Raw genomic sequence first — 18,184 nt, 5'->3', positions numbered from 1 at the left:
CTAAAGAATTGAGATGACACATCAAGGTGACCAAGATTATGTTGGATATTATTAGTAACTCACACAGAGGATGGTTGCATTTAAGGTAGAATCTTCAAAACAAGATGATTCATCTGAAGGAAAAAGTCAATCTATGATTTTCTTACCAACAACAGTCATCTTCTTTGACTCTGAGATCTGCTGCCCTGCATGTTTTAGACGTTCCCTGCTCAGCAGAGGCTGATGACGAGCTGATCATTTGAATCAGCTGTGGTGGAGCAGGGAAACTTTAAGGTGGAAGTTAAAGGTCCCTTTGGCCTGAAGGTGATTATTAATTAAAAATACATCAAATATCCTCTTAGGGAGAAGGCTCTCCAATCGTTGGAACGGATCGACATGTGAACATAAAACAACAAAGATCACACGCAGTGCTCCTTTAAATTCTCCCCTCCCTGATCTGTCAGGCTGTCACACCCATCAATCACCTGTCAAAATCACCTGTCTCCTCATTGTCGCTCATGTTTTATTCATGCCGTGGTGAGGCGCCTTCCTCTGTGTGTCAACGTAAAGGACACACAACTGCAAAGACTGTGGGGCCAAAAATAAACGTGTTTACATCCACATCACTGTAACTTCCTGCTGATGTCACTGTGGTGGAGGTGAAGCCAAATCTCTCAGCTCAGCCACGTCTTTCAAAACCAAATTATCGTTTACAATGTCAATGTGAGCAAGTTTGTCAACGGCCGAACTGAATTAATATCAAACCCTGTAAAATTAGATATGAGCTTTTAATGAAACCCCGCTGATGATGGAAAAACAGAGACGACAGCTTTTCATGCTAAAATCAGACCGATCTGTCTGATGGCTGGTAATTCTCAGAGCAGCTGACCATCCAACGTCATTAGATGTTCGGTTGTTTGTGGATGAAACCAATTAATTTTGTCTTTGGCACCATGAACGTCCCAGAAAAACTGAATAAAACTCACATTCATACTAACTGTAGGGAGAGATATTATTATTGTTGCTAACATATTTATATTCTCTGGATATATGCTGATTTTTATACAAATGAATTAAGATTTCTACACAGTGTAGATATGACAACATCCATGGTGAGTTTTTAGATGATGCTAACATTTATATTCTACCTAGTTATTTATCTTCTTCTCATTCTAGGAGACGGCTTTGAGGTCTTCATTGTGAGCCTCAGTACATTAATCCAGTTGTTCGGAAAGTCAGGTTTTTGGTTTTGTGTATAATTGTGTTCATTTTGTATGTATTGTATGTTCAAAGACATCCTAAAATGGTGCGGCACCGGTAACCTGGATGGTTCGTCCTCCAGCAGATTTGAGTCAGCTGCTTGTCTGAAGGTTCGACTGTTTGGTGACATCATGTCAAATGTCAGGTCATGTGATCGAGACCTCGCCATCCTCCTCTCATCAGGTTTATATAAATCTGTGTGTGTGTAATATGAACGTATGTAAAACTTGTTTATGAAGCCCATAAAAATATGTATGTTCATAAATGTATTCTTACTTCATAGACATGTTTTACATACACACAAAGTTAACCTTACACATTGTCAGGTCTAAAAAGTCTGACACCATTTTGTCACAAAGTGAAGACAGACTTCATTAATCTTCATCGTCATTTTACATTTTTGTAATGAAATGCTTTATATAGAAATTTACTGCATAATGTAGTTTTAGAATAAAAGATGTTTTTGAAACAAATAATACTGAAATAAATTGACATGTTGACATTTATGTTTATACCATACAAATGAATGATGTTGGTGATGTGTGTGTTTGTTTGTTGGTTTGTGTAAAACCCCGAGGCCACCTCACCGGTCGTCCCTTCAACTTCAGCTCAGACGGATGAGGGAAGATGGAAAGGACAAAGGAGAGAGTGAAAGAACCGCCGGCGGGAAAACTGGATGGAGGAAACAAGAAAGAATGAAAGAAAGCAAATAAGACAGAGAAAGAGCAAATGGGGGCAAAGGGGGGGGGGGGCGCAGGCCAACACTGATGTTTAGTGCCGGAGAAGCATCCTGTATTTGGACTCAGACCAACTAAACTCAGCGCACCATTAATCACAGCAAAAAATGAAATTATATGATAATTCACAGAACCGTCCAATTCAGAGCTCCTCGAAAACGACAATAAGATCACAACACCATTAACATAGAAATAAGTTTCTGTCCGGCTCCTCTGCACTTCGCTGCGGATGAAAAGTCATTCAGAGGTGTCGCCTGACATTTGATGGTATCAGCCCAGAGAATAAAACTCCATTAGACGTTAAATTGGTCTCCTGACTCGTGACATTCTCTCAGAGGAGGAAGGAAACAGTTGACCTGGATAGAAAATTTATTTCATTAAATTTTTATTTCGTAACACTGACAGAATAAAAGTCTCATATTAAAGTGTTAGAAGTGATAATGATGTGTGCTTGAAGAAACAAAGGCCCCATTTTACTGATTAATGAATTAATGAGTGTGAGATGATACACAACAAACGTCCTTACTTCAACAACAAAACTGAACCTGAGCCACACAACAATCAGCCTAAACATTATGACCACCGATGGAAGGGATCAGCGATTATCTGTTCGCTGCAGTCCGGTCCATGTTGGACCCCAGTCCAGCACCAAGACCTCCTACTGTGGACACATGAGCCCAGAGCTGGACCAGGCTGACCAGGTGCATTATGGGAGGAGTGTTGGATGCTTTGGACAAAGTCCTGCTGCTTTGTGTGCTTCATTCATGTCGATGTTACTTTGACCATGATGTCATCATGATGTCATCATGATGTCAGAGTGCAGATCCATGCAGGCCCCAAATGAAAACCTCCAGACATTTCAGAGGAGACCACACATCAGTTATCTGCTGCTTCTGTCTGTCAGCTGTGTTTCTGTAGGACAGGTGGTGTGGTGGTTTCTTCAAATGAGCAGTCAGCTTCCTGCGGCCTCCTGATCGAAACAGTTGAACTGAATTTCTTCTTCTTCTGCAGTCAGATCTCCAAACTTTTTTTGAGCCTCCATCCAGTCGCTGGATGAAAATCCAATAAAGATTTTCTCCGCGTCTTCCCAGCTTCTGCCCCCCCCCCATTCCTGCTGCTGCTCTTTTCTTATTTCTTCTGATATTAATCTCTCTTTTTCCTTCTCGCTCTTTGAGAGCGCTGAAGCAATCTGAGCTGATTTGTTTGAGGAATCGGAGCAGTTTATGGAGACGTTACCGTGGAGAGGTTGGAAAAGAGAAACACTCAGCAGTTAGTTCAAATCTGCCCAAACAGAGTCCAGCAGACGACCTCCAACACGCCCAGATCTGCGCTTTCCTGCGACCACCTTCTGGATTTGTATCTCTCACACACACCTCTTTGTGATCGTCAGACTGATGTGTTCCAAACTGATGAAGCCTCTGGGATAAGGAGGCGAAGCGTCTTTTACAAACCTAAGTCCAGTTGAGTTCGATTCAATTGCTGGCCAGAGACCTCTTGGTGATGCCCCCCACCCCCGTGTGACTCTGCCGGGCTTCTTCTTTGTGTACAACACAGGACTGGGTGGAAACAAACACTCTACCTCAGGCTGTCGCTCTGCCAGTGTGTTCTCGAGCCAGGACAGGAAAGTCTCTGGAGCGTGCCCAGCAACCAAACAAACTGCTGTTTGACTAACCTTGAATTACTGGCAATATCTCGGCCCATTAGCATAACACAGGAGACGTTCCCTTTAGAAACAGACTGTCAATGTACACTCTGTGTGCCGTGCGTGTGTGAGATGTTAATTACCAGTTGGAATTTGTGCTCAGTTGCACAGGATTACTTTTAAATAGGTGAAAATCTGATCCACAGTCAGAGTGCGTCTCTTCAGGACCAGTTGGATTTGACACAAACTGCAATGTGTGTGTCTAAATAACAGAAGTGCATCCCTTCATCCAAAAACTGAAATATTAAAATTCCCAATTTGTTAGATTTGATGTTTTCAGACTTCTGGTGTTGCAATAAACTTATATAAACAAATGAGGCACAATCAGAGATCGCCATCACCAGTCTGTCAGTCACACTGTAGCCCCGCCCCCAACCCCTCCCCTTTCCCTTTAAATGGAGCATCATTTAAAAAATGGACATAATGTTGTGTTGAAGAATGAGACCATAAAGTGATCAGGAAAACGTTAGATGGAGTCTTCCTTTTCCTGCCCTGCAGTCTGCGTCCATTTTAATAAACGCTGATCTGATTTAAGACCAACAGCATCATCAGGACCTTCTCGGTAATAATCCGACAATAAAAACAGACATCAGCCTTTTCTGCTGTGTCATTACGTCGCTCTTCTTCAGCCACTTCAGTGTGAAAGTCACATTGCTGCTGATGCTGCTGTCTTTCTGGCCTCCATATTCTGTAAATCCATGACTGTGGCGGCGGCCTGTTGTTCCTGAGCGACTCACACAGCTGGAAGTGACACTGTGTTTTTTAGGAGATTATCCAGAGGAAGTGGAGTTCTTCTGGTTCCCCCCCTTTTTAATTCTCTACCCGTGGAAAAGTCAGTGCACACCGCTCTATCTCAAACTGCAGTCCAATACATCATCTTCGGTGTCTCTACCAGAGCAGCCGCAGCCTCCATCCATCTTCAGCCTGACACCCGACATCGTCTGCTCGTGGAGTTCATGCTTTCACATTTTGATTCAAAAATGAAACCAGAGGCTTGTTTTCTTTTTCATGTGAAAAATGAAAAATGCCTCGAGCACCAAACTGGGTATCTTCTGTTTGACTGAAATTATTGTGATGAGAAAACAAAGCAATCGAATCAACTGCTGCTACGTATTAAACAGAGCTGCTCCTTTAACCGTTTCTTCTGATGTCAGTTTGTTATTTTCACTTATTTGTGGGTAAATTCTGTACACCAAACTTGTAATTTCCATTTGATGGGATTAGCCCGATCTGTTATTGGGTTGATTTATGGATCGAGCTGAATTTTGGACTTTGTTGCTGGTGTTCATTTGCCAGCAGTTCATTTTGGAGCCGCAGTGGATGAATGATTTATCATTTAACATTGACAGGGCAGCCTTTAGTGTATGTAAACAGGTCAGCGTGGACAACAGCCTCATCTGTTATACTGACACTTAGTCATTAGCCATGAGCCAGACTGCCAACCTGAGAGATTAGCTGCTAGCTCGCTGCTACTTCAAAGGCCCTGGGAAACAGGAAATGGAGGTGAGATTCAATAAAATGCCTTCTGGGTGCAACAGCAAACATCTGGAACGAAGCCCGACACATTTTTAAGTCCTATTTCTGACTCTGATCAGAAACTCTGCTGATTGCTGATTGTGAATCATTTGGAATGATTCCTGCAGCGCGATAATGATCCAGGTGTTAAATATCAGACCAGCCGTCTGGAGGGTGGAGGTGCATTTCTACAACAAAGCCACTTTCACCAACAGGACCGCTGACAGGTGAAGGACGTTACCTGGTTACCATGGATACCTACGTCTCTGCTCAGACAACACATCGATGAAGCTTCTGTTGAGAAAAGTGAAATAAAAAATCCCTAATTAAAGATATTTATGAGAAAGATGTCTGCGAGATTGTGTACAAATAAATTTCCCATAAAGTATTAACCAATCTATCATTTATTTATTTATTATTTATTATTTTATTCCCTTAAATCAACAACAGAGGAGGTTCTGTGGTTCCTCAGACAACACTTGGGGAGCCTTAAATTGACTTCAGTATAATTTATAAGAGATTTTCATCAACATTGTATTCTACAGTTTTATTCATTCTCGAAGGGCATAAAATTAGATTTTCCTTTTGATCCGTACATCAATATAATCAGCAGCTGCTCACGTCACGTCTGGTTCAGAGGTTCGATGTGAACATGTAGAAACACGTTTTGTTTGGCAGGTGAACGAGTGGGAACGACAGAAGAAGAGCTGCTGTCCACCCGCAGTGGGAGGTTGATTTATCTGAAGCTATATGGAGCGAGAGAGAACATTCACTCTGTTCCCCCAAATGACGGCCGTTAGGATGAAGAGCCAGTCCTTCCTCTTCATGAGGAAGATGATGACTGGAAGTGAAAATGGAGCCGCTATCTGATTTTAAATAACTATTTGTGCACGTCAACAATTCTGCTCTTCTCTTCAGGTTCTTTGCCTTCATGGCTGACATAAACTACATTACCCAGAGTGCATCACGTGGGTCACAAATCAAAATAGTCCATTCAGCAGAGTTCAGATGTCATTTAATAAAGTTTATCTGTAGCCTGAATAAAGACCAGCAGCATTCAAGATGAAAGTGAGACTCCAAAAATGGGCAAAGAGGAGGAGCCTTTATCCACCTGACACTCCCAGAAGCCACGCCCCCAGCGGTCCGGAATGTCAATCTTTGATAAAAATTGAATCAGATTTCTGTAAAGATTCTGCCCTGAAGAGTCATGAAGGAGAATCCTCAGGTCCAGATCCAGGACTTCAGGAGACAAACTCCAAAGGGGACTGATAAACACATTAGTCTCCGAGACATCAGTACAATAATGATCCTGCTCCGACTCTCAGTTTGAGTCACCCGGGAACATTTAAGGACACGATGAAATACTCCCACCGAGGCAGGAAGAGAGAGTGACGGTGATTTATCGGCTGTTTGTTACCGTTCAGTTATCTCCTGAATCCTTAAAGCATCACTTCCTATCACATATCAGCTCGGCTTCCTCACCGTCAACGGACCGAAATAATGTTTCACAGTTAGACTTCTAAATCAGCCTGAAGGGATTCATTTTTTAATATGGACAAAGCGGGTTATGGAGCAAACACTGTGAAGGGTTACTGTGAGGACAAACAGGATATTGTTCATTGAAATGACAAAAATCTAACACAGCATCACTCAGATTTCACACGACTTGACAAAGAAAAGGAATCAAGGATCATTTCTACAGAGACACAACGGCGTGTCCAGAGACAAGACAAAAAAATGAGAGAGAGAAATGTTATTACGGAGTAAATCAAATTTTCTCCTAAATAATGAGAGAGAATGTTTTCATGGAGACAGGAAACAAAGTAAAGTGACATTTTGTTCATCAGAAAAATAACCTTTTTGTGCAGAGAGGAGTCTTTTACTGTAGATCAGCGGAGACGACAGACTGCGATCTGCATGGGCAGTTATAGAGGTCAAAGGTCACAGGTGTGGGATTGGGGGAGTGGTCTCACTGTGATGAAACAACAGAATCAGTCCTGATGTCGCCGATCGGGGTCGCTGTCTCTCTGCTCTTGGACTCGGACCACCTGCAGTTCGCAGACCAGTCCACACTGTGGTGTCTTTGTTTTGCTGCACAGTCGGACTCTTGGTTTTCCTCTCTCACCGCTCTGCTTTGTTTCCCTCCAACTGGCTGCGGCTCTCTCAGCCCGTCGTCGACACAGTGATCAGTTCGAAGGAACTCGAGCACACGGCCTCCCTCCTTTAACTTTCAATAAAACACAATAGACATGACAAGGTTAGATAATTTAGCTGTTTTGTGTTTTGTAAGAATTCATTTTATTTGTTGCATTATCATCTAAATATTTGCAGCCAATTAAACACACACACACACACACATGCAGGTGCTGTGCGGTCATTATTGTTGATTGGTGGCTTTTCCACATCAGCACAGGTAGCTAATGTGCTGTTAAAGGCAGCAACAGGACCGGCTTTATTCCACAGAGGAGGCTAACAGCTTCTAACACACACACACACACACACACACACAACTGCTCAGTGTGTGGCGAATGTTGAGGTATTGTTTTAACTTAGAGGCCTTTTGTGCGGTTCTGGCAGCTACAGCTACTCATACAGCTTCCTCCTCATGTGGTGATTCACTGAACGCACAAAGAAACAAAATGCATGAACACACACACACACACACACACACAAAAACTAAGCTTTGCAGTGGTGATGGGCAGTGACACAGTCAGTATTTTATTGAACACTGCCCCCTGGTGGTGAATATGAGGTAACACTGAGTTTTGTATTTAACAACAAACATTTTTTTTCTTAAAGTCTTCTTTTTTTGAAGCAATTTTTTATTTCACTTTGCTCATGCACCAAAATTATAGATTAATATCAGTTATTATTATTAGTAGTAGTCCTATTGTTGGTAATAGTGGGAGCATTGTGTTTATCGTATTTAAGCTGTTTGTCTTTTTTATTTGCTTTGGAATTTTTTGTGTGTTGAGGAGCTGATCTTGACAACACACTGCGACAATTCCACAAACACCTTCCATTTTTTGTCACATCATGGATGGAACATCAGCCTGATGGATCTAAGTCCAGAATCCTCCTGCTCGTTGTAAACTCTACACTTCACTTATAAAAGTAAGTAAAAGTGCAGCGTTAATTAAATATTTGAAAAGAAACCAACCGACAAGACAAAGAGCGGACGAGCGACATCAGAAGAATGAAAGAAACAAAATTCCAAAGTTTGAGCTCCAACATGGACAAGTCTTTAAAAAAGCAGAGCAGCTCTTTTAAAGAGGAAACAGCTTTTCAGAGTTTAGAGTGCCGATAACACAACCAGAGCAGAGTGATGACAACACTGATGAACACATCTTCTGTTTGCTTTAACACAACTGTGCTAAAATGTTTGGTTGTGAAGCACTAAAAGTGTAAGTGTAACTGAAGTGTTTTGCTTAAATCTGCACACTTGGTCCAGACGGTCCTGATGATGAACCAGCTCCTGAAGTCCTTCTGTGCTCTCTGTAGCTTTTCCTGACTGGACTCACTTCTGGTGCCGGTTAATCTGTTTCCTGGTTTCCTGGTAATCACAGATTTCTGGGAGCCTTCTCGGAATAAAGATGATCAGATTTGTTCACTGAACATCATCACAAAGATCTCCTTCTAATCCAGAATCATCAGCAGAAACCCTTTCACTTCCTGTTCTTACCAAAACCGCAGCGGCTCTTGATTTTTATGGGACTCTGTTGATGAGGTTGATGAGGTTTCATTTGATTTGAAATGTTTGTGTCAGGAGAAACTCACTTATCCTTCATGACCAACTCAGTTCTGGCTGCAGGTCTGAATGATCCTCAGTGACTCAGGACCGGATCCACCAGATCAGAACATTTTGAGCGACAGTACAGGAGCAGGAAGCAGTTGAATTCTATGGGAAAATGTCCCTCCTCCTGATGAGTTTATGGTCTCAGTCTCTAGTTTACAGTCTTCAATTCAACATTTTTTCTCACTTTTTGTTTGGGAGCAAAAGAAATAAAAAAATTACAGACCACCAGATTTCATTTTCTGTTATGAGTCAAAAATGTAATAAAACCATAAAAATTAGATTTTTTTATGTATTAACTCATCAATTGTTCTTCAACAGCATCACATCAGAGACATCTACAGCTCAACATTAACTTTCTGATTTCTAATATTCAGAGAAGAGGAATGAGTGGTCGGCCACATGACACTGAAACCAAGTCATGGAAATTGTTTGTTCTTGTGTGTTATTATTCAGGAAGTATGACAATGAATGGAAGTTGATGCTGCTGTGTTTGTGAATGCAAAGTTTTAAATCTACATCAGAAAAGTCCTAAAACGTGTCAAAGACTCCAACAAAACACAAACCAAAAGTTTGAATGTAATTAATAGTCCAGGATTTATGATTTGTATAGCCATTATTATCAAATACTAATTTTAGAAAATATGATGAAACTGTCAAATGAGACGTTACATCATGTCGGTGAGTCCCAAACGTTATGGTTAGAATAAAAGGTCAATTTTGTCCTCAGAACAGGTGACCTGAAGTGGAAGTTGGGAACAAATGAAAAAACGCCTCAAAATCTTTTGGGAAAGTCCCATTTTTGGATTTCCAGAAGCAGGCAGATGAAGGACAAACAAGGAGCGTTTCATAAATGACTGATTCACTATGATGTGATATAAAGCACCTTCAGAGCAGTGTGTGTGTGTGTGTGTGTGTGTGTGTGTGTGGCACCGTAACCTACTCCTGTCCCGGGTCACGTGATCCAGCTCTGGTCCTGATGCTGCTGGATCCCGTATGAGAGGTGACTGATGCCGACCAGCATCCAGCTGAAGGACTGAAAAAGTAAAATTCTTTGTGTTTGGATGCAGAAACCATAAAAAATAAGATAATTATATAATAATATATAATAAAATAATTCAATTGAAAGACAACCACAACAAAAAGCACACACACAACAGCAACACAAGATGGGAGCACAAACACTTTCAGGATGAAACTAAAAAGTAAACCTGAGCTGGCTTTGTGTGATCTGCAGCTTTAATGCCCCCCCCGTCGGCACTGGTGCCTCCTCATATGAAGCGCATCATCGCTGCTGATGTGGAAATTCCGCTTTTTGTTCCGTTTAAAGGCTGAAAACGGAGGATGTGACTGACTCAGGTCGGAGGCTTCAGATGGGAAACCTGCTGGGCGGCTGGCGGCCGAAGGAGCCGAGCTCCGTGGAGGAATGCGACTCCACCTGGGGGTCCGACTCGGAGAGCGACTCCATCAGCCCGGCCGACGGAGAGCGGGCCGCCGGGGAGGCGTCCCCGCAGGTAGGGCTGGATGTGGTGGAGGTGGAGCTCAGATTAATGGGACTGACAGCCTGCACCAGACTGCATTCAGAAAAACACCAATTTAATGGCACGCTGATAAACGTGAAGGTTCACCCGAACAGGCAGCCAACTCTTCAGGGCTGTTTACATCTCAGCTTCTGAGCCAAAACCACCAAATCCTCACAATAACCACATTTTTACATTTCATGATCGAAGATTAACCCCTACATCACTTCACTAAATGATTGTCTGCCAGTGAAGTTAATGAAGGAAATAAAATATGACATCCATGATGATGATGAGCTGTTTCACACTGTGTTGAATGATTAAAAGCAGCAGGTTAGAGCAGAAACTGTCAAATCAAGTCCCTTTTATTTCCATGAAATCATAAAATCAGCAGTAAAAAAGAGAAGATTTGTGATAATCTGAAGCAGAGATCACTTTTAGGAGGCACACAGAAAAAGAAAGAGCTGTGATAAACATGACTGAAGCCTGGTTCAGCGTAATCCTGGTCCTGCTTTCTGGTTTTTCTGAAGAAACCAACGATGACAGCCGCCGACCTCAGCTGAGCGTCGCTGCATCTGTTCAAACGCAGCGTGTTTTCATTTCATTTCTTTTTTACTTCCTGTTTCTAAATCTTCGTCTTTGGCCTTGTTTCGTCTCTCAGCTGACTGACTCTCCAGAGTCCGCTCCGAAGATGAAGAGGAGTTTCTACGCTGCCCGAGACCTTTACAAATACCGACACAGCTACCCGGTAAACACACACAAACCAAAAATGATATCGTCGTGGTAACACTGACACCACAATGCAGAAACACAGACACACACACTGTGTGTGATGCCTTTCATCTTTGTGTGTAGAACTACAAAAGGTCCCGGCAGCCCAACGAGTACCGCAACCTTCGTTTCTACCTGAACAAAATCCCTCTAGTACCTGATGGTGAGCTCACACACACACACACACACACACACACACACACACACACACACACTGTGACAGGAGAGTTGTTTGCTTCACCTTCGTCTTGTTTGGCTAAAGGTCACATTTGACTGGGAAAGACCAGCAGAGTTGTCAGATGTGTTATCATGCTCTCTCTCACACTCACAGGATAAAATGTGTGTCGGATGATTATCTCTGTCTCTCCTCAGGTATCTATGTCGAGGAGATTCTGTCGAAGTGGAGAGGCGACTACGACAAACTGGAGCACAATCACACCTACATTCAGTGGTGAGACGCCGCCGCTCCTCCACGCTGATTGGTTTATTTTGCTGCCATGTCTGACTCCTTTTTTAGCTTGTTGTCAAGCTAAAGGTCCAAGAAATAAAGTGAAAGTGTTAAAGGTCAAACCAGATGTTTGACCTTCAACTCAACCCCGCCCCCTTTTAGTGACCCCCATGTTTCATTTAGCTGTAGCTAGCCAGCTAATTAAGCTAACTTCAGCGCCAGGTTTTTGGCTGGCTGCTTTGAAAATAGGAACTTCTGTCTGTTTTAGTGTGTTATTAGTTACTTTAACCATGATTGGTGGCTGGCTGTTGGGGGCGGGGCTTAGTGAGCGCTCATCATGTGTTTTTTCCCTCCAGGTTGTTCCCATTGAGAGAACAAGGGCTCAACTTCTACGCACATGAACTGACTCAGGACGAGATCAAAGTAAGAGACGTGTCTGCACTTCCTCGTTATGTCATCGTTTACTAATCAATATTTAAGATTTGTCTTTTCTCATTTACAGATTTCAGATTTGTTCACAGATTATTTTGAAGGAAACTATCTGGGGCAGATTTGAGAACACAAACTGAAGTCTGCTCAGGCAGTTTAAAGAAGATATTATTTCACAAACATCTCTCTTCTTCCTGTCAGGAATTCCAAAGCACTCGTGAAGCAAAGCGGCGCTTCCTGGCGGCCTACTCCCTGATGTTGGACTTCTACGGCATCAAACTGTTGGATAAGAGCGGGAACGTTGCTCGAGCGCTGAACTGGCGGGAGCGTTTCCAGCACCTCAATGAGTGAGCGCACACACACGTCCACGTGCAGCAGCTTAGAGGTTTAAAGTTTGTGGAAAACTTATCGCTCGCTTGCAAAGTGCTGCTCATTTGTCCTTTTTCGAGGCAATTACTTCAAAGCCCATACAACTCAATTCTTCTCGTATCAGCAGCCAAATGTGAAACAGCTTGTTTTAAGTCAACAAGCAGATGTTTAAGTGGTGAATTAAAGGCTCGTTTTCCTCTCTCACATCCTCTTTTGGTGCTTTCATGGTCTGACAGCAGTTGCTGCCACCTGAATGTTCCACGTCGGACTCTTCAGTTTGTGTTCGGCAGTTCTTCTCTCAGCCTGCAAAAAGGACAAATGCTGCGCCATCAAGCAGCTGCTGCTCGACACGCTTTCCTTCAACATCCCATCAAATGTTTCCCTGTTTTCTTTTGTTGGATGGTATTTATTAGTTTATTCTGAGGTGTGCCTTTGATGGGAACAGTTACCACGGTTATGGGAGCCATTCTCATCAGCGGCAACGCCAGAATAAAGCGCTTTGTTTTGTTCAGACGATAATTCATATCCAGAGCAGGAGTTCAGCAAACAAGCAGATATTTAAACATCGGGGGGGGGGGGCACTGTGTGATTGACAGCTCCACCTTCTCCACCACATGTATTTTTTCAAAAAGCCAAGGTGGCGGACGGACAAATGTTGTCAACGTTCTTTTAAAAGCTGATTTGTTGACGTGTGGCTCAGCTGTAGATAACCGACTGTGATGCGTCTTTATTTTGAAATGTCCTTCTGGAGACGATCCTGAATTAGAGTTTCACGTCGTCATTAAAGGTGTTGCTGTCTCTTTAAGGTCGCAGCACAACTACCTGCGGATCACCCGGATCCTGAAGTCGCTGGGCGAACTGGGCTACGAGGCGTTCAAGGCCCCGCTGGTCCGCCTCTTCCTGGAGGAGTCACTGTGCCACAACACCATCCCTAACATGCAGCACAGCGTCCTGGAGTACTACGTCTACACCATCCGTCTCCCAGCCACCCGCAGACGCCTGCTGCGCTACGCCCGCCAGCATTACAGGCCCGCCCACGCCTTCCTCTGGGGCCCGCCATCCAAAAGGCGAGGGGGAGGGGGCGGCGGCAGTGTGGGCAGCGGGAGCAGTGGGATCAGAGCACCAGCTCCAACACCAGAGCAACAGAGGAGAGAAGAGGACGCCGCCCCCTCGACAAGGAGCGGGATTATTGTGTCTTCCCATGATGCCGTGATGTGCCAGGACCTGGCTGGGGGGGGACTGAAGGGCTGCACGGTACTCGGGTCAAACATGGCCGGACTGGAGGGGGCGTTGATGTTGGCGGGAGCTCGAGGAGGGAGGGGCGAGTACGGGGAGGTCGTTCCTTTGTGAGGCTGAATAAGGTTCAATTGTTATCAGGTTTTAAAGCAGAAAAACAAAAAAGAAACTTTTTTTAATTAATCAAATAAATTGTAAGAAACAAAGAAGAACTTGGACGGCAGAACACACGAGAACTTTTAGGCTGAATCTGATCAACGTGTCATTAGAATCTATTCAGGTTAAGGGCTTAACATAAACTATGAGCGATTACGACAGAAGTCTGGGGGGTCACATCCTGAGCCAGGACTGACAATCTGGCCTTGGACCAGATCCCAAAACCATCTGATCCAGGAGAACCAAGGCAGAACCAAGAGCTGACGGTTAGCAGCTGATTGGCGTGTTGGTCACGTGATGGTTTTGGGAACCAGTCCGGCTCATCAAACGCTGAAGAAGGAGATCAGGGACACACGAGGAACGAGTTTTCACAGCAATACACGGAAAGCATATTTTTAATATTTTTAATAATATTAATGATAATAGCAGTAATAATATCTATAATAATAATCGCAGGCACAACTCAGTATCTATCTGCTTTGCTATTTTACTGTCTACAAGTTGAAAGTAGCAGCTCGGCTCTGAAAACTGTACAGGACTACGGACGATTGTGACTTTATTTCTGTAAGAAACAGTTCAGATCTGACACTTTTTAGAGACACCACAATCTGAAAGCTTCACTGTGGAGGTGTCGGTTTATTAGGTACACCTGTCTGAAGCTAACAGCTGGGATTGGCCGACAACAAACCACAAACATGTTCATTTGCATATAAAGCAGGAAGTGAGATCAGATCACTTAAAACAGGTCTGAGAAGGTCTGAACGGGTCTGAACGGGTCTGAGAAGGTCTGAGCGGGTCTGAACGGGTCTGAACGGGTCTGAACGGGTCTGAGAAGGTCTGAGCGGGTCTGAACGGGTCTGAACGGGTCTGAACGGGTCTGAACAGGTCTGAGCAGGTCTGAACGGGTCTGAGAAGGTCTGAGCAGGTCTGAGCGGGTCTGAACGGGTCTGAGCGGGTCTGAACGGGTCTGAGAAGGTCTGAGCGGGTCTGAACGGGTCTGAACGGGTCTGAACGGGTCTGAACAGGTCTGAGCAGGTCTGAACGGGTCTGAGAAGGTCTGAGCAGGTCTGAACGGGTCTGAACGGGTCTGAGCAGGTCTGAGCAGGTCTGAACGGGTCTGAACGGGTCTGAGAAGGTCTGAGCAGGTCTGAACGGGTCTGAGAAGGTCTGAGCAGGTCTGAACAGGTCTGAACGGGTCTGAGCGGGTCTGAACAGGTCTGAGAAGGTCTGATAGTCTGAATGGGCTCCTATTTTCTTCAAAGCCGGTTTCAGGGCTCAATGTGCTGACACAAAATTGTCCACGATAATTTCATCTTCATCGTCGTTGTCATCCTCAGGAGCAGGAGACGCCTCCAATATGGCGGCCACAGGGCGTGTCCCTGTCCCCGGACTGGACTGTGAGTGGAGTTTGTGTGTCGACAGGTGACGTGTTGTGTGTTGCACTTTTTGGACAATCTGTGTCTTCCAGTCTAAAGCGCTGTAGGTTTGCAGATTTTAACTCGTCAGGAACATTTTGGATTCTTCTCATAAAAACAAACCAATAACGCAGTAATTTGGTTCAGTGTATCCTAAACGGGCTGCATGTGCAGAGACAGCTGATACGTCTGTTGTTGACTCAGCTGATTCAATCTCCTCAAATTTGTACATTTATATGCCAGAAAAAACAAACATCCCATTTCTGTTCTGCATTGAGGTTGCAGGAGATTGCTCCTTTTTTTTTCCCCTAATGAATGAAGATTTTTCAGCTTCCCAACGCCATGACATCACGACCCCGATCATGTCAGACGCCCGGCCTCTGTTGGTGCAGCAGATAAAAAATCAGTGAAACTAAAAGCCATGTGAGGTTTCAGACAGCAGCTCCTCTGTATCCGACCAGGCCAAGTCTATCTGATGTAATTGTAAAAATAACTTTTCAGGTGAATTATGTGATCACGAGCTCAAGTATCTGAATTTTTAGTATAATGTGTGTAAGTGTGTGCGTGTGTGTGTGCATCTGATATTCTTAAGTGCCTCTTTTGTATTTTTTATTTTTCTCTGGATGTTGTATTAAGTGTCTTTCCCAGCTGATTTCTTTGTACAGTATTTTGATATTTACATTATTGTTTCCATTGTAGTTAGTTCGAGTATGAGTAGTATTAATGTACACTAACAGCAGGAATAAATCATAGCTCATGGCGTAGAGGAGAAGTTATAATATATAATACTTGAAATTGTTTGTATTTGACTCATTGATGAAAATGTGATTGTTCCATAGATGATTATTCGGTCTGTTTGCTGGACACCGTCAGTGTTTGTCAGCGTGTTTCAGCATCGACTGGACGTTTGCCCAAAAATGTGAAATTTGCCACGTGACTCAATAAAAATGGAGATCAAGACATTTGTCAGCAGGACAGAGTTTAATGGGGCGGGTTAAAGTTGATGGACAGATGGAGGCCAGAATAATGTCTGATAACATATATTCTGAGGAAAACGGACGGGTTTATTTCTGTGCAGCTGCTGTCTTTATCATAATTCAACAACAGTAACAACAATAATCACGTTCATATTTTGTGCTTTACGTTGTCGCTGCAGAAGCATCAGGATCCATAACTGGAGCGGAGGTTTGTGTCTCATTTGTGGTCAGAGCAGTTACACGTTGTGCTTGGAAGGCTGCATTCATTACTCATGAATGTTATTTGCATAAATCATTGTTAGTTTAACCATCCATCATGTGTTTTATTGTCATATAATAACAGTTATTTGTCCAGACGGGAGTTGAATGACACTGTTGGGCATAAAAAAGAAGCATCAGCACACGTTCATATGGGATTAAATTAGACTGGGACGGATTAATAACTGCATGACAGCAGACATTTTACCTCTGAAAGCCAAATCACACACTGCTACATCTGCCAGAGAGCTTGACAGCCGATCTCTCAGAGTCTAACGTCGCCTGAATGTTGTTAATAATTCATAATGTAAACGTTCAGGCCGAAGCTTCTCACAGCCAGTTATGTGACATCTGTGCCTTCAAGAGGCAACAAGAAGGAAACACTGTGATTCCTCAGAACAAAGAACTCGTCTGTTGCCAGATGAATAAAAGGACTTCGGCTAGAGATGGACGACCTGTCTCAAACCTTCGTTTTCTCCTCACACAAGTTAGAGTTAATAAGCAGGATGTGATTAGAAAGTTGGCTGCCATCCGGAGAGGCTTCAGCAGGAAGATGTGACGGCTGGCAGCCTCAAAGAACGTCGGCTCTGTTTTAGTGACTCATCCGCACTCTCAGCCAACCTCTTCTTCTTCTTCTTCTTCTTCTTCTTCTTCTTCTTCTTCTTCTTCTTCTTCTTCTTCTTCTTCTTCTTCTTCTCGTCCTGTCAGCGATGCTTTGTTGCAGCTGATGAGAAAACACTGGACAGCAGAGCTGAGGTGTCGAGAGCAGCCTGGCTTGGTGTCTCTGACTTGGGTGCATTTAAAGATAGTGAGAGAAGAGAAATGATGAGAATAAAAACCAAAGAGGGTCTGAATCAGAGTCTGGTTTTGTACCAAGAAGGTTTTTCACCAAACGAAGACGAGATGAGACAAAAAGGTTAAAAGTTCAATAATGCTGACAGTTTCTGGTTCTGTTTCTGTTTCCATGTCATCCCTTCTCAGAGTTAAACTGCACAGCTGAGTGAAAAAAACCTTCAGCGTCATGGTGTAAAGTCTGTAAATACACATTTTTGATTTGTGTGGTTTGAAGTTTAAAGCAGTGAAATATGAATTTCTGATCCATTTTAGTCACACAGCAGCTTGTGTTCAAGCAGAATACGTCACGTCGTGTTCCAGGAGATAAAATATGAAGGTGTTGGAGTGCTGCTGGTCTACAAATCCACGACAGTCCACGACAGAGCTGCACAGCTTAATCTAAGAATGCTAACACCTCCATTATGACTGTTGTTGTTGTCATGTTTCCTATCTCATCACTGCAGCCTGAGCTGTTTGTCTTGTGTGTGTGTGTGTGTGTGTGTGTGTCAGTTTGGCACTTCTTTCTGCATTGTTGCCCAACAACAGATGGTGTCTCCATGTGCTTCCTGTCCTGTCATCTTCCATTTCCTCCCAGCATGCCGTGCAGCGCGGCGCTGTGCCTTAAAAAAGATATTTCACAATATTCTCCTCTCTGATCCTTCAGGGGAGATCGTGAAAGTTCAGTCGCTGCTGGAGACACATAATCACCAGAACTCACCTATTTTCACACCAGCACGTCCAAAAGCTGCGTCACTAACTGCAGTTCAACGGCAACGCTGCTGTTT

At 43.5% G+C, this 18,184-nt stretch overlaps 1 protein-coding gene across 1 annotated transcript; it reads left to right on the top strand.

Annotated features, from left to right (window-relative positions):
* Positions 1-10,281: 10,281 nt before the first annotated feature.
* LOC115055448 (opioid growth factor receptor-like protein 1) lies at positions 10,282-16,281 on the top strand. The gene is made up of 8 exons (XM_029521267.1): positions 10,282-10,500; positions 11,168-11,254; positions 11,362-11,440; positions 11,650-11,728; positions 12,082-12,148; positions 12,356-12,501; positions 13,330-14,840; positions 15,091-16,281. Exons 1-7 carry the CDS (start codon positions 10,360-10,362, stop codon positions 13,871-13,873), a joined length of 1,143 nt encoding a protein of 380 aa, XP_029377127.1. The 5' UTR covers positions 10,282-10,359; the 3' UTR covers positions 13,874-14,840; positions 15,091-16,281.
* Positions 16,282-18,184: the final 1,903 nt, after the last annotated feature.

Source organism: Echeneis naucrates, chromosome 15, assembly GCF_900963305.1.
Source record: "Echeneis naucrates chromosome 15, fEcheNa1.1, whole genome shotgun sequence".
Classification (NCBI taxonomy): domain Eukaryota; kingdom Metazoa; phylum Chordata; class Actinopteri; order Carangiformes; family Echeneidae; genus Echeneis; species Echeneis naucrates.
This window is presented reverse-complemented; position numbering and strand designations above follow the sequence as displayed.